Genomic DNA, 14,795 nt, shown 5'->3' with positions numbered 1-14,795 from the left:
TAAAGGAGATATGGTATATATACATATATACACACACACACACACACACACACACACACACAATGGAATATTACTCAGCCATCAAAAAAGAGATCTTGCCATTTGCAACGATGTAGATGGAACTAGAGGGTATTATGTAAAGCAGAATAAGTTAGAGAAAGACAATTATATAATTTCACTCACATGTGGGATTTAAGAAACAAAACAGAGGAGCATAGGAGAAGGGAGGGGAAAATAAAACAAGACAGAATCAGAGAGGGAGACAAACCAAAGAGACGTAATAATAGGAAACAAACTGAGGGGTTGCTGGGAGAAGGGGTGTGGGGGGATGAGCTAACTAGGTGATGTGCATTAAGGAGGGCATGTGATGTTATGAGCATTGGGTGTTCTATACAACTGATGAATTCACTAAACTATACCTCTGACACTAATAATACATTATATGGTAATTAATTGATTTTAAGTAAATAAAAATAAATAAACTTCATAAATTACCTATTAAAAAAAAAAGAAATCTCACTCCTTGGTATTTACCCAAGGAGTTGAAAACTTATGTCCACACAAAAACCACACAGATATTTATGGGAGCTTTATCATAATTGGCAAAAGTTAGAAGCAAATAAGGTGTCCTTTAGTAGGTGAATGGATAAAATTAACTGGTACATCTAGACCATCGCATATTATTCAGTGCTAAAAAGAAATGAGCTATCAAGCCATGAAAACACATGAAGGACCCTTAAATGCATATTATCAAGTGAAAGAAGCCAACCTGAAAATGTTGCATACTATAGGATTCCAAGTACATGATCTCCGGAAAAGGCAAAACTATGGAGATTAATATTAGTGGTTGCTAGGGTTGGGAAGGCAGAGTACAAAGGATTTTTAGAGCAGTAACAATGCTTTGTATAATGATAGATATATATCATTAGATGTTTTTCCAAACCTATAGAATGTACAATACCAGGAGTGAACCATAAGGTACACTATGGATTTTGGGTGATTAGGATAGGTCAATGTAAGTTTGTCCTCAGTAAAATGTGTATCTTTCTGGTGAGTGATGTTGATACTGGCTATGCACATGGGGTGAAGTAATAAATGGGAAATCTCTGAACCTTCTCAATTTTGATGTAAACCTAAAACTGCTTTCTTAAAAGTAAGGTTTATTAGAGAGAGAGAGCATATGTGGGTGCATGGTGAGGGCAGAGGGAGAAGGAAAGAGAATCTCAAGCACATACTGTGCTCAGCAAGGATCCTGACACGGAGCTCAATCCCATGACCCTGAGATCATGTCCTGAGTTGAAATCAAGAGTTGGATGCTTTTTTTTTTTTTTTTAATTTTTTATGATAGTCACACACAGAGAGAGAGGGAGAGAGGCAGAGACACAGGCAGAGGGAGAAGCAGGCTCCATGCACCGGGAACCCGATGTGGGACTCGTTTCCGGGTCTCCAGGATAGCGCCCAGGGCCAAAGGCAGGCGCTAAACCGCTGCGCCACCCAGGGATCCCAAGAGTTGGATGCTTAACTGAGTAAGCCACTCAAGTGCCTCTAAACCCTAACATACTGTTTTTTTTTTTTTTTTAAAGATTTATTTACTCTTGAGAGAACAGAGAGAAACAGAGACACAGGCAGAGGGAGAAGCAGACTCCCTGAGGGGAGCCCGGTGTGGGACTTGTTCCGGGGGCCCCGGACCATGCCCTGAGTCCAAGGCAGATGCTCAACCACTGAGCCGCCCAGGTGTCCCCTTTACATACTCTTGATATTGTTATTTGATATCTTTTTGAAGAGTAACTTGGCAATATCCATTCAAGTTAAAATGTTCTTAGCTCCTGACTTAGCAATTCTACTTATATAACTGTATAAAAATAATTTTCACAAGCAGGCAAAGATATGTGCAAGACTTTACTTCAGCTTTACTTATAATAATAAATGTTGGAAATAACCCTGATGCCCCCTGGTAGTTAGTAATTAAACGCTGGACAATGGAATACTTCACAGTGGCTAAAAGATTAAAATAGTGCTATATGAGGGGATCCCTGGGTGGCTCAGTGGTTTAGCGCCTGCCCTCAGCCCAGGGCGTGATCCTGGAGTCCCGCATCGGGCTTCCTGCTTCCTGCATGGCACCTGCTTCTCCCTCTACCTGTGTCTCTCATGAATAAATAAAATCTTAAAAAAAAGAAAAACAAGGAGTAATTTGAAAAAGATTATGTATTATCAGCTTGCTTTCATTTTAAATTATATACACATATATTAATACATGCACAGAAAAATGGATACATACATCAAAATCTTAATTATTCTGTTGAAATAGGATTACAAGAGATTTTCACATTTTATAGCAATTGTTAATTCACAATATTCCATAGGATTCCTTTAAGGATTAAATGAGTTAATATGTCATAAGGCAATTGAAACAGTAGACCATAGCACATAGAAGATATTACATAAATATTTTTGAAATATTTTTTACAATAAATTTTATTAAAGCAGAAAAAAATGAGGTGGCGAAAATGCAGTGTTTGAGCTGTTTAAACATGAAAAGTTAGAAATAAAGAGCTGGAGGACGCCAATGGGTCCTCTATGCATATTTGAAAGAAGGAGTTAAAAAGGAAAGGTTAATAATGATAAGGTCCAAACAGAAGAGAATGGGAAACTATCATAATATTAACTGATATTTAATGAATGTTTATAGGGGAGCAGGTGCCCCAATTGCCTTGGAGCCCACAAGGAGAAAGGGTTAACCTGGAGAAAGGGAGAAACAACCTTCCTTTGAAGATTAGAACAAAAAGATTTTTAACTTCACTCTTTTGAAATTATATGCTAAATTCAGGGGACAAATGCATTTCCTAAATATCCAAAACAAGATCCATAACTCATCAGATTTCTAAAAGAATGTGTGAGCCCTCTGAAACGTAAAAGAATCAAGGATGAAAGATTGGTTGCAAAAGTATTTTGAGATGAAGAGATAAGAAAACGAGAGGGCTTTTGCCAGATACAGTATTCTTCTTTACATTAGTTAAGAGGATTAAGAGATACCCTTTAAGGACAGTGAAATTTAGTGATTATCGCATTGCCAAGTTCTGAAAACCGATTCATCCTCCTCCCTTCAAAATATACGTCTAAAGGCAGAGCGAATTTCTACCGCTCAGGCTCAGCGTTTAGTTTTCGCAGACCAATGGGCTCACCCCGGATTTTTCCCTTTCACTTCCTTGAAGTCAATCCAAATTCTTTCCAAACATCTTTTCAAGGAAGCCTTTGATAAATCTGTTTGGATGCTAGATCTGGCTCCTATCAACTTTTGGTGAATAGCCTTAATGCCTCTGATTTCGTTTTTTGCATGTGTCAGTTAGCAATTCAATTTCTTATACGGATCAAACGAGTCATCTGTGAAAACCTCCTGCAAAGTTTTGGCAAAGGTCGGTGCTATGCAATTCTCAGGATACGTTCAGGAAAAATTTTAAGCTGAAGAACTGGTGTCCTGCGCAGTCTCGCCCCTTACAAATAATGAAAGTGGGTGGGCGCTCCTCCCGGTTTGAGGCTACGTCTTTCGCTCCTTTTGTCTTTTAGTCGGAACAGAACTGTCATGGCGCCTTCAAGAGGAGACGGAAGGCCTTCCTTTCACCCGGCGGACTCATCGGGGGCACCTGGACTGGACGGAGGGGTGGACAGTGAGACCAACCCCAGCCGAGACCCAACACACCGATGCCTCCGAGAGGTCTCAACCGGACAGGCTCAAGGGGAGGAGACCGGCTTGGAGACTATAGCAGCGAGCGGCCGTCTTCCCGGGGCGCCGCCCACCTTGGCCGCCTCATCCAATGGCAACCCAACGGCAGTGCGGCACCGCCCATCTGTTGGTCCGGACGCCGCGAGGGCGGGGCCCGCAGTTCGGTTGCGCTGCGGAGCGCAGCTGTGAGGGAGTCTCTCTGGTCCGCGGCCCCGAACCCGAGCTGGAGCTGAAGCGCAGGCTGCGGGGAGCGGAGTCGGGAGGTGAGCGCCGAGGGGAGGGCGCGGGAGGGACGGGTTCGGCGACCGGACAGAAGGGTCGGCTTCCGCGGCCCGACGCGCCGGGACCCCGGCAGGCGGGTGTCTGGAGGCTGCTCTGCTCGCTCGGCGGCCCGAGGCCCGGCCCGCCGGAGCCCAGGGGCCGCCTCGGCCCCACAGTCTCGGCCGGGCCCTCCCGGCCTGCCCTGAGTGGCGGCCACCCGGAATTCTGCCGGCGCGGGGCGCGAGGCCCTGGCGTTCGTGTCGAACTGGGGCTGACGAGAGGCGGGGCCGGCCGCGGGGGCGGGGGCGGCGGTGGCGGGCCCCGCGGCCTGCGGAAGCGCAGCGTCGGGGCCGCGCCTGCTGGCGGAGGCCGGCGCGCCGACAGCGCGGGGGCGTGGCCTGCGCCCCTGACGGCGCCGCGGGGCTGGCCTTTGATGAGGTGGCCGCCCCTGGCTCCCGGGCCTGCGGGACCCGCGGCGCTCGCAAGCAGACGGCGGGCAGGGGACCTGTTGGAGCGTGAGGCCGTTCCCTGCGCTTGCTTTGACGTCTGACCACACAACCCTGTGGGAGCCGGAGGCCCTTTGGTCGGCTCGGGGTGAGGGCAGCCCAGAGGCCTGTGGCCTGCGAGCTGTTGCTGAGGAGTTGAAATGCAGAGGGGCTGCAGTCCAATAAATGAAAGTCTCCGAGAAAAACTTTGCGCGACGATCTACCTACACTGCTCAGAAGTGAACACAGTGTTCTCGGGGTGGCTGGAAGCGGCGAGGAGATTCCCTTGTAGGGGCGTGAATGGCCTTTTCCGTATGTGATCTCTTAAACCTCTGAACGACCCTGAGAAGAAAACCCCAGCGTTGCAAAGGTTTCTTCATCGGGAGGGGAAGTGCTAGGGCATCTTGGGCAGTGCCTTGGTTTTGCCTGCTGGGGCAAGATTGGGGAGGGAGAAGACAAGGACCCGGCTGTGACTGGTAAAGGTTTGGCTTCTTTTGTGGTGCTTTACTGTGGATTGTCTGTGACCTGGGTCAAGAGGTTTCCTTAGAATCCATTGGCTACAGGCTTCCTGTATTGGAGCTCCAGTGGTATTTCCTATTGTCATGTAGCTGGAATTTTTACTTAGCTGTTCAGATTCAAGATGCATTCTATAAATATAGCTGCTCTAGAAAGTAATCCCTATGAACTTTCCTACCATTTTCTTAGTTGCTTTTCAGGGGGGAAGAAAAAGGAAAGTGATCTCTAACTGGTGTTCTGGTACATTACTAAGACAGCTTTCTTGTCTGGTTGAATAAAGTCTATGATAGGCAGGACCTAGAAAATAACAGGCAAAGAATATCTTGCCAGTTTTTCTCTGTAGTGCTTTATGGTTATCTGGTATTTACTAGAATGTCATCTTAATAAGAATCTGATTGGGGTTAAACATAGTGTAAATTGGGGGTGGAGATTGGCAGAAGGGAGTATCCAGGAGTTCTAAAATAAGAGCTTTTTGAAAGATTGTTGTTGATCAGAGGCTTCTGTATTCTGAATTTAGAGGAGGAAGTCTACTTTCCAGAATGTCACTTTCATATGGAGCACTCCTTTGAGCCCAGCACACACAGGTTTCAGCTCCGTCATAGCCTTTGTTCTTAGAGATATGGAATAACATTCACTGGTTGTCCTGCGACTGTCTGGATAAGTTAGCGACATTTAGCTTGTGAGAATTCTTTCTTCCAAATAGCCATGTGCCTTAAAAGAAATATTGTACTATATAGTATTTTTTCTTGTAACTGCTGTATTTTGAGTTATTCTTTTTAAAATTTTTTTTGTTTTAAAGATTTTACCCATTTATTTGAGAGTGAGCTTGAGCAGGGGAAGTGGGAGCCAGACTCGGGGCTCAATCCCAAGATCATGTCCTGAGCTGAAGGAAGATGCTTAACAGACTGAGCCAACCCGGCACTCCTTGAGTTATTTGTTTATGAGGAAATATCTCTGTCAGATCTGGTATCCCCGAGGGTGGAGCCTTTGAGCTGTTTGGATGAAATGAAAGCTGGAAGCTGAAAGTTCTAGATTTGTTTAAATTTGTGGTTCCATAAATGTGGGCATCTCATTTATTTTATTCACTATTTTATCTCTAGTACCTAGCCCAGTGCTTGGCCTACAGTAAGTGCTTAATAAATATTTGTTGAATGAGTGAATGAAAAAAAATGTTGCTAACCAATACCCATCTGCACACTCACATCACAGGGGAGGTGAGGGCATCAGGGATGAAGTCACTAACCATTGCCAGTTACCTGGCCCCAAGGGTATCCTCAGCATGGACTGGTAGACTTTATCTATGTGTAGGAGGGATGGATAGCAAATGCCAGAATTCTAGTGGAATAAATTAGCTTGAGGGTTTCATCTGGATAAATTGGCTAAGAGTGCTACATGTCCAGACTTAGGGCTGAATCAGTGAAAGATTTTGGGGTCTAGAGTCATCTGAATAGGGCCATGTAGCTTAGTTCTTGAACACATAAAGGCAGGTGAAGATTTAAAGGAAGATTGTTGGGTGAGTATTGCTGAGAAGGAATGGTGTCTGTCCCTGATTTGGCTGTTCATTTGAACCTGAAAAATGGGAGTTACATTGTCATAAATCTTAGGTTTGCCACTCCTCATGGGTCATCTTCAACCACGATAGCTTCACTTCTCTAGACTAAGAAGTAATATTTCAATGTTCAGACAGAATTAATTTGATTTTGGATTTAAAGGAAACAAGGGAGACCAATGTTTTGTTTTGTTTTTTAACCCCAGATGAGGTTATTAGGATTAAGCATGGAGCCCAACATGGGGCTTGAACTCATGACCCTGAGATCAAGACCTGAGCTGAGATCAAGAGTTGGATGCTTAACTGAGCCACCCAAGTGCCCCAGGATTAAATCTTTATAGATCTATCCTGACCCTTTCTGCCTTCTCCCTTCATCCTTGCCCCAACCAATACAGGCCTGAGTGTTCGTTCCAGCATGTCGGAGGGGGAGTCCCAGACAGTAGTCAGCAGTGGCTCAGACCCAAAGGTAGAATCCTCATCCTCAGCTCCTGGCCTGACATCAGTGTCACCTCCTGTGACCTCCACCACCTCAGCTGCTTCCCCAGAGGAAGAAGAAGAAAGTGAAGATGAGTCTGAGATCTTGGAAGAGTCACCATGTGGACGCTGGCAGAAGAGGCGGGAGGAGGTAAAGTGGTGGTATTGTCACTCTGGGGGGAGTGGAAAGGGAAAGTCTCAAAGGGTTGCACCAAACTTTAACAGATCAGAGCCTAGGAGAGGATGATCATTTGGAGTATTAAAATGGTTTATGGGATCCCTGGGTGGCGCAGCGGTTTGGCGCCTGCCTTTGGCCCAGGGCGCGATCCCGGAGACCCCGGATCGAATCCCACGTCGGGCTCCCGGTGCATGGAGCCTGCTTCTCCCTCTGCCTGTGTCTCTGCCTCTCTCTCTCTCTCTCTGTGACTATAATAAATAAAAAAAAAAATAAAAATAAAAAATAAAAAAAAAATGGTTTATAAGGTAACTTTAGTAATTCCTTTCCATTTGGATTTCTTCTCAGGTGAATCAACGGAATGTACCAGGTATTGACAGTGCATACCTGGCCATGGATACAGAGGAGGGTGTAGAGGTTGTGTGGAATGAGGTCCAGTTCTCTGAGCGCAAGAACTACAAGCTGCAGGAGGTAGGTAATGGTGAAAGAATGTAGCCCGTAGGGTATTAGAATGCAGGCGTTAAAGAGAAATTGGTGTTGAGAAGCTGATTAGGAGGAGAGGATTTGGGGTTAGATCATTTCTGGGGAGGGATAGGGAATGGCTTTTCAGGATTACAGTAATTTCTGAACCTTGTTATCCCACTCTCCTGCCCTCAGGAAAAAGTCCGTGCTGTGTTTGATAATCTGATTCAGTTGGAACATCTCAACATTGTTAAGTTTCACAAGTATTGGGCTGACATTAAAGAGAACAAGGCCAGGGTAAGAACTTTTTCTTGAGCTTACTGCAAAGAGACTAGGTACATTTATTCTTTTTACATTCAGAGATGAAAATAGATAGTTTTGAAACAAAACTGGAATCAGCTATTGTGGAGGTGAGAGTAGGGCTTTGCCTACTATGATCTATGATGCCTTTTGTTTGGTTATGGACGGGGCAGAAATGAGCAAACTTTTGTTTCCTTTCCATAGCTCTTACTGTTCAGTAGGGTTTTTTCTTTTTGTTTGTTTGTTTGTTTGGTTGGTTTTGTCCTGTTAAATCTAAGGAAGTGGTGCTAACAACAAAAGGAGGGAAACTTAAAATAATCACCACCACCAGGTTTCAGATCTAATATATATCTGGTATATGTATCATCAGATAGGGAATCATTCCTACTCTAAGGTTTTATTTGAGTGTTTTGCCTCTCCAGGTCATTTTTATCACAGAATACATGTCATCTGGGAGTCTTAAGCAATTTCTGAAGAAGACCAAAAAGAATCACAAGACTATGAATGAAAAGGTATGAAGGGAGAGCAGACAAAGCTTTAGGCTAGTTTGGGTGTTTTAAAAAGATTATATTAATCATGAAGCTAAGCAGGAAGGGATGGAGGAAAACTAGTTGGAGGGTTAAGAGAAGGGATTACTGCTGACCCTTTGACTACACTGTTTCCAGGCTTGGAAGCGCTGGTGCACGCAAATCCTCTCTGCCCTTAGGTAAGTAGGATCTGGTTAGTGTTTTTCCCCTGATTTAGTTTCTGGTTTAGTTCCTCCAAAGAGATTTTAAGGCACAGCTCTGCTGTTTTTTTCTGCCTCAGCCCACTTTTTTTTTGAGTCCTCTACTGTCAAGATTAGGCCCCTATGGTCTTTTAAAGGGTCCATTGTAATGCCCTAACCACAATACTATCTCCCACCTCTTTCTCCTAGTGCTTATCCAGCTATTTAACTCATCAGGCATAATGGAGATTCAGAGTGTGGGGATTATCTTTGTGGTGACCAGCAGGAGACCAGGCCCTTGCTCCTCTTAACCCTTGGGTTCCCCCTGCCCTTAATTTCCCAGTGGCCCCTCTAACAGCCCAGTGCCCCCACAGCTACCTGCACTCCTGTGACCCCCCCATCATCCATGGGAACCTGACCTGTGACACCATCTTCATCCAGCACAACGGACTCATCAAGATTGGCTCTGGTGAGGGGAGGGAGAGGTTCTGGGCAGGGGAGCCTCGGGAATTTGGGAACCATGGGGGTAAGATGAAAGGAGTGGGAGAGTAGAGCAAAATTCTGAGGTGTGGGCTGGTGGTAAGAGATAGGACTCTGCTAGGGGTCATTCATAGGGAGAGGCCAGTCAATTAGGGGGTAGGGTCTAATCTTAAACATTTTTTTTTGGAGGGAAGTGGGTTAATCCAGAGATCTTGGTAGGACGTTGGGAAAGGGCAAGAGATGGGTCTAAGGTCTGACTTGAGCCCCTGTGGCCAGACCCTACGAAAGGAGGTTCCAGGCTGTGTCTGCTGTGAGTGCTTTCATTTGCCGTGTATCTGTGTGCAGTGTATAACATTTCTGTGTGCCGTGTTTGTGTGTGGTTTGTGTGTCCATTTGTCTGGGGCTTGGCTGCTCCATCGCTCACAACTTTTCTCTGTTTTCCTCCCTCCCGCTTACGGGCTGCTCTGTTCCCAACAGTCTTTCATAGGATTTTTGCTAATGGTGAGAGCTCCCTGTTGCCCCACTTGGGGCTCTGTTTGTGCTCCCTCTGCTCCTCTTTGCGGCTGCCCAGTGCATGCAGTCGTGGGAGCAAGCCCCGTTCCCCTACCTTCCCTGCCTACTTATGCCTGCTTGGCTTCTCCCTACCAGCCCTCCACCTGCTTGCCCTTCCATAATTTGCTTGTTTCCTGTGGATTGTGCCTGGCCGGCCATTTATGTCCTAGATTCTTATTTCCCTTCATCATCAGGCTGGTTCCCTAAATCATACTGTGCTCCCAGACACTTTGTGATTCGTAGTCATTGTTTATGATCTGAGTGAGTCCAAATTGGGCCCGGCCCTGGTTCCTCGTTCAGGCCTGTGGCAGGAATGTTGAGGAATAAGAGAGTAGAGGAGGAGTTTCACATTTTGGTGGATTAAACATGAGAATGATTCAAGGGTGTTGGTTCAGGTTTGAGCTGTTTTGAGTTTCAGTCAGCAAAGTTGGGTGAGAAGGAGGCTGTCTAGTTGGTTGTATTGTTAATCCTTCTTACTCTTTTTTATCCAAGTTTCTGAGATCTTTAAATTGTCCCAGGTTAGGAAGGGCTGCCTATGTTTTTATGCTAATTTGCAGGTGTCTGAAAGAACTAGACCAAACATTTTCATGTGACAGGGATTAGATATTCTTGAGTTTGGGGGAAGGTTTTTCTTAGCCTCCATTGCTGCTTGGCCAGCCCAAGGCTCCCATATACCTATTAGTTTAGTGTGGTATGTTTGTTGTTACTGAGTTAGGGACCTTAAGTGAGAAGCGCTAGACCCAAGAAAGGGGAAGTAGGTGGTGTTCATGTTTAGTTTGTGGTTCAAGATAAGAAGAGGACAGGTTTGCACTTTCAGTGTTAAGAGTCTTCAGGAGAGAATTTGGCTTTTGGGAAACCTCTCTCTGGAGTGAGACTATGCTTTGTTGATGGTGGTCAGATTGTGGGTATCTCCCCTACTCCCAGTGGCTCCTGACACTATCAACAATCATGTGAAGACTTGTCGGGAAGAGCAGAAGAACCTACACTTCTTTGCACCGGAGTATGGAGGTGAGGCACCTCAGTTTCTCTGCCCTCTCTGTTCCCCAGGTTTCCACCTTAGAACCTGAGGCCCAGAGGTAATAGAACTGAAACTTCTAGTTTCTGCTGGCATACAAAAAGTTTTTAAAAGGCATTTCTGCCACCCTCTGCCCCTATCCTCTGATTCACCAAAGGCTTTTCTGTTTTCCCTAGAGGTCACTAATGTGACAACAGCAGTAGACATCTACTCCTTTGGCATGTGTGCACTGGAGGTGAGGAAACCACAAGCAGTGGTGATGGAAAGGGATCAGATTATAAGATGGGAGGGGAGGCCAACTAAGGTCTTGAGGGAGTGATACTGGAGCACTGAAATTCTGAAGTCTTTTCTGTTCCCCCTCACTGCAGATGGCAGTGCTGGAGATTCAGGGCAATGGAGAGTCCTCATATGTGCCACAGGAAGCTATCAGCAGTGCCATCCAGCTTCTAGAAGACCCATTACAGAGGGTAATAATCTTTTGGGTCACTCCATCAGCAGAGTTTGAAATGTCTTGAGGTTTTTCTTCCTTTTTACTTGGAATATGCTGTCTTCTAAGAGCCAGAGAACAGAAAGCAGAAAGGACAGGCAAAAGCAGTGAATATTTAAATATTTTCCTAGGTGGTGCCTACCTTGTTTTTTGTATACACACACAGGTTAAGGGTTTAAGATGGGTAGTATTGAGGGTAAAGGTTGTATATTAATAATATAGGTGTATCTGTGTCAAGGTAAATAATTTAATGGTTATCTCAAGGTAATTGGTATATGCTATCAGACAACCATCTTGATATTTTTATTTTATTTATTTATTTATTTTTTAAAAGATTTTTATTAATTTACTCACGAGAGACACAGAGAGAGAGAGTCAGAGACACAGGCAGAGGGAGAAGCAGGCTCCATGCAGGGAGCCTGACGTGGGACTCGATCCCGGGTTTCCAGGATCACACCCTGGGCTGAAGGCGGCGCTAAACTGCTGAGCCACCCGGACTGCCCCCATCTTGATATTTTTAAACAAACTGATGAGTTTGAATTAAATCCATCATTTAGGGTTTCGTATGCGTGTGTTTGTGTGTGTGTGTGTATGTATGTTGTATGTATGTATGTTTTAGGTGGGGAAAGTGCCCTGAAATAACAAACTAAGATTTAAAGGATGTAGCTTTATGAATCAGTAGGTAGATTATAGTTAAGTAAAGGCTGGACAGGAAGGTCTGAACAAGGATAGTTTGTAACTCATTAGGTAGTGTTACAGCTAGGTTAGTGTGGAGTAAATTTCTGGTTCAGTGTGTTAGGTTGGAGCATTCAAGTGACAGATTAGGCATATGATCTTGGCCTTTGAGTTTGTAAGGAGGAAAAGAAAAGCCCGTTAATCGTCATGGCCTACAGGAAGTGGGAAGGGTAGGCTGTGTGTGTAGAGGAAGCTTGGGGAAAGCCAGTGAATTTAATAAATGATTGTAGGAGACAAAGGAAATTGTGGTAGTCTTGAGAAATAAAAAGATGGTGAGTACTATTGAGCACAACAGATAGGTTTGCAAACAGAGAGGTGAACTTTGGTGAAAGTCAGAGAGGAAGGTAAGGTAGGCAGTGAGTGGGCTTATAAAGCAGAGAAGTAGAAAATCAGGAAAAAGAATTCGTAAGTTTGAATAGAAAAAAAAAAGAAAGTTTATGGTTGGAGAGTAGAAAAACCATTAAAGCCAGAAAACCAGTGAATAGCACCTTTCATGTTATACCTCAGCATCTTCAGAGCCCTTTCAGATACATGTAGCAGTTTGTTCCCTCAACTGGTGCTGACCACCTAGTATGTAGGCCTGTGCTAAGTATGATGAGTGATGAAGTAGCACGATGAGTGCAGTGGCCTGGTTGCCAGATGCCTACTCTCCTTCCTTGTTCCCTTTTCTAGGAGTTCATTCAAAAGTGCCTGCATTCTGAGCCTGCTCGAAGACCAACAGCCAGAGAACTTCTTTTCCACCCAGCACTGTTTGAAGTGCCCTCGCTCAAACTCCTTGCTGCCCACTGCATTGTGGGACACCAACGTGAGTCTTCTTGGCCCTGCTAGGAATTTTCTTCCCATCTGGAGCCTTAATAACTATCACTGGCATGCTCTCTTCCCTCTTCCATTTCCAAAGGAGTTCTTTACCCCCCAGGACCCCTGGGCTTTCCATGACATTAATCTGACTATCTCTCCGTAACTTCCCATCTTATCATGCCCTCTAGACATGATCCCTGAGAATGCTCTGGAGGAGATCACCAAAAACATGGATACCAGTGCTGTACTGGCTGAAATCCCTGCAGGACCAGGAAGAGAACCAGTTCAGACTTTGTGAGTAACTAACTGAGAGGGTCTGAAAGGGACAGATTTGTCACTACCATCAAAGGTTCTGTCAACTGTCCATTCTTTGGGAATTTTTGAATCTGTTTTGTTTATTTCCTTCCTTTTTATGTGCTTTCTCTCTTTTCTTCTGCAGGTACTCTCAGTCACCAGCTCTGGAATTGGATAAATTCCTTGAAGATGTCAGGTGAGAGAAGGTCGAGAGAAAAGGCTTGCTGGAGGAAGCAGGGTGGGTGTTCTAAGGCATTCACAGAGCCTGTGTGACCTGTCTGACCTCCCTCTAGGAATGGGATCTACCCCTTGACAGCCTTTGGGCTACCTCGGCCCCAGCAGCCACAGCAGGAGGAGGTGACATCACCTGTTGTGCCCCCCTCTGTCAAGACTCCAACACCCGAACCAGCTGAGGTGGAGACCCGCAAGGTGGGGCTCTGCGGAGGTGGAGGTCTCTGGTCATGGTGTTGGGGAGAAGAGGACACGTCAAATAAGGCTTTGTCCTTCAGAGAAAAGAATGTTCCTGTGGACTGGAAAGTATTCCAGCTGTTGGCTTTTTATGGCCTAGTGTCTCCTGTCATGACCCTCTGTGTGCCCTCTCCCTAGGTGGTGCTGATGCAGTGCAACATTGAGTCCGTGGAGGAGGGTGTCAAACACCATGTAAGGCTCAGGGCTAGGGCTGCATGGGGCTAGGTGGCTGGGGGTGGGGGGAGAAGAGGAGCCTCATTTTCTGACCATCCTATTCTCCAGCTGACACTTCTTCTGAAGCTGGAAGACAAACTCAACCGGCACCTGAGCTGTGACCTGATGCCAAGTGAGTCTCTCCTTTCCCTCAGAGGATGAGAGCCCGTGAGCCTTATCTGTGAGGAACATTCTTAGGGGTGGGGAAGAAGGCTACAAGGCAGCAACACATCGACGCACAAAGAACGAATATCTTAGCTCCTAAAACTGGAGGGCAGATCCTACAGTTTTGCTTGTTTCGTTCTTTCGCAGCGAGGCTGACCCAACCAGGGCTGTTGGAAGGGCTCTGGGCCCCTGACTCCCACACTGTGCTCACCGTCTCCCTTTTCTCTGTCAGATGAGAACATCCCCGAGTTGGCAGCTGAGCTGGTGCAGCTGGGCTTCATTAGCGAGGTGAGCTTTCTGCCTTCAGCTGCTCTGGCTGCTGCATTCTCCTCTTGCCGTGTCTCACCCAACTCTTCTCCTCCAGGCTGACCAGAGCCGACTGACTTCTCTGCTAGAGGAGACCCTGAACAAGTTCAATTTTGCCAGGAACAGCACCCTCAACTCAGCCGCTGTCACCGTCTCCTCTTAGAGCTCACCCGGGCCAGGCCCCTAATCAGGGCTGCAGCCGTCACTAGACGCGCCCGCAGCCTTCCTGCCTCTCCCCCCCAGTCAGTATTACCCTGTGAAGCCCCTTCTCTCCTTTATTATTCAGGAGGGCTTTGGGGCTCCCTGGTTCTGGGCATCACCCTCCCCTTCCCCTTCTCTTCCTCCCCTCTGCACTTTGTTTACTTGTTTTGCACAGACGTGGGCCTGGGCCTTCTCAGCAGCCGCCTTCTAGTTGGGGGCTAGTAGCTGATCTGCCGGCTCCCGCCCAGCCTGTGTGGAAAGGAGGCCCACGGGCACTGGGGGAGCTGAATTCTACAATCCCGCTGGGGCGGACGTGGCGGGAGAGAAGGGTGGTGCTGCAGTGGTGGCCCTGGGGGGCCATTCGATTCGCCTCAGTTGCTGCTGTAATAAAAGTCTACTTTTTGCTAAAGCGTCCCGTGTGTGTGTGTTTGC

The 14,795-nt window shown here is 46.2% G+C and overlaps 1 protein-coding gene across 1 annotated transcript; it reads left to right on the top strand.

Annotated features, from left to right (window-relative positions):
* The first annotated feature begins 3,855 nt into the window (after positions 1-3,855).
* On the top strand, positions 3,856-14,772 carry NRBP1 (nuclear receptor binding protein 1). Its single transcript, XM_041756241.1, has 18 exons — positions 3,856-3,984; positions 6,928-7,157; positions 7,530-7,652; positions 7,839-7,940; positions 8,366-8,455; positions 8,609-8,649; positions 9,024-9,118; positions 10,606-10,689; positions 10,873-10,931; positions 11,065-11,163; positions 12,591-12,723; positions 12,905-13,010; positions 13,156-13,206; positions 13,304-13,439; positions 13,617-13,670; positions 13,761-13,824; positions 14,089-14,144; positions 14,221-14,772. Exons 2-18 carry the CDS (start codon positions 6,948-6,950, stop codon positions 14,323-14,325), a joined length of 1,608 nt encoding a protein of 535 aa, XP_041612175.1. The 5' UTR covers positions 3,856-3,984; positions 6,928-6,947; the 3' UTR covers positions 14,326-14,772.
* The last annotated feature ends 23 nt before the right edge of the window (positions 14,773-14,795 follow it).

This window comes from Vulpes lagopus, chromosome 5 (assembly GCF_018345385.1).
Source record: "Vulpes lagopus strain Blue_001 chromosome 5, ASM1834538v1, whole genome shotgun sequence".
NCBI lineage: Eukaryota > Metazoa > Chordata > Mammalia > Carnivora > Canidae > Vulpes > Vulpes lagopus.
Note: the sequence above shows the minus strand (reverse complement) of the source record. Positions and strands in the feature narration are given on the sequence as shown.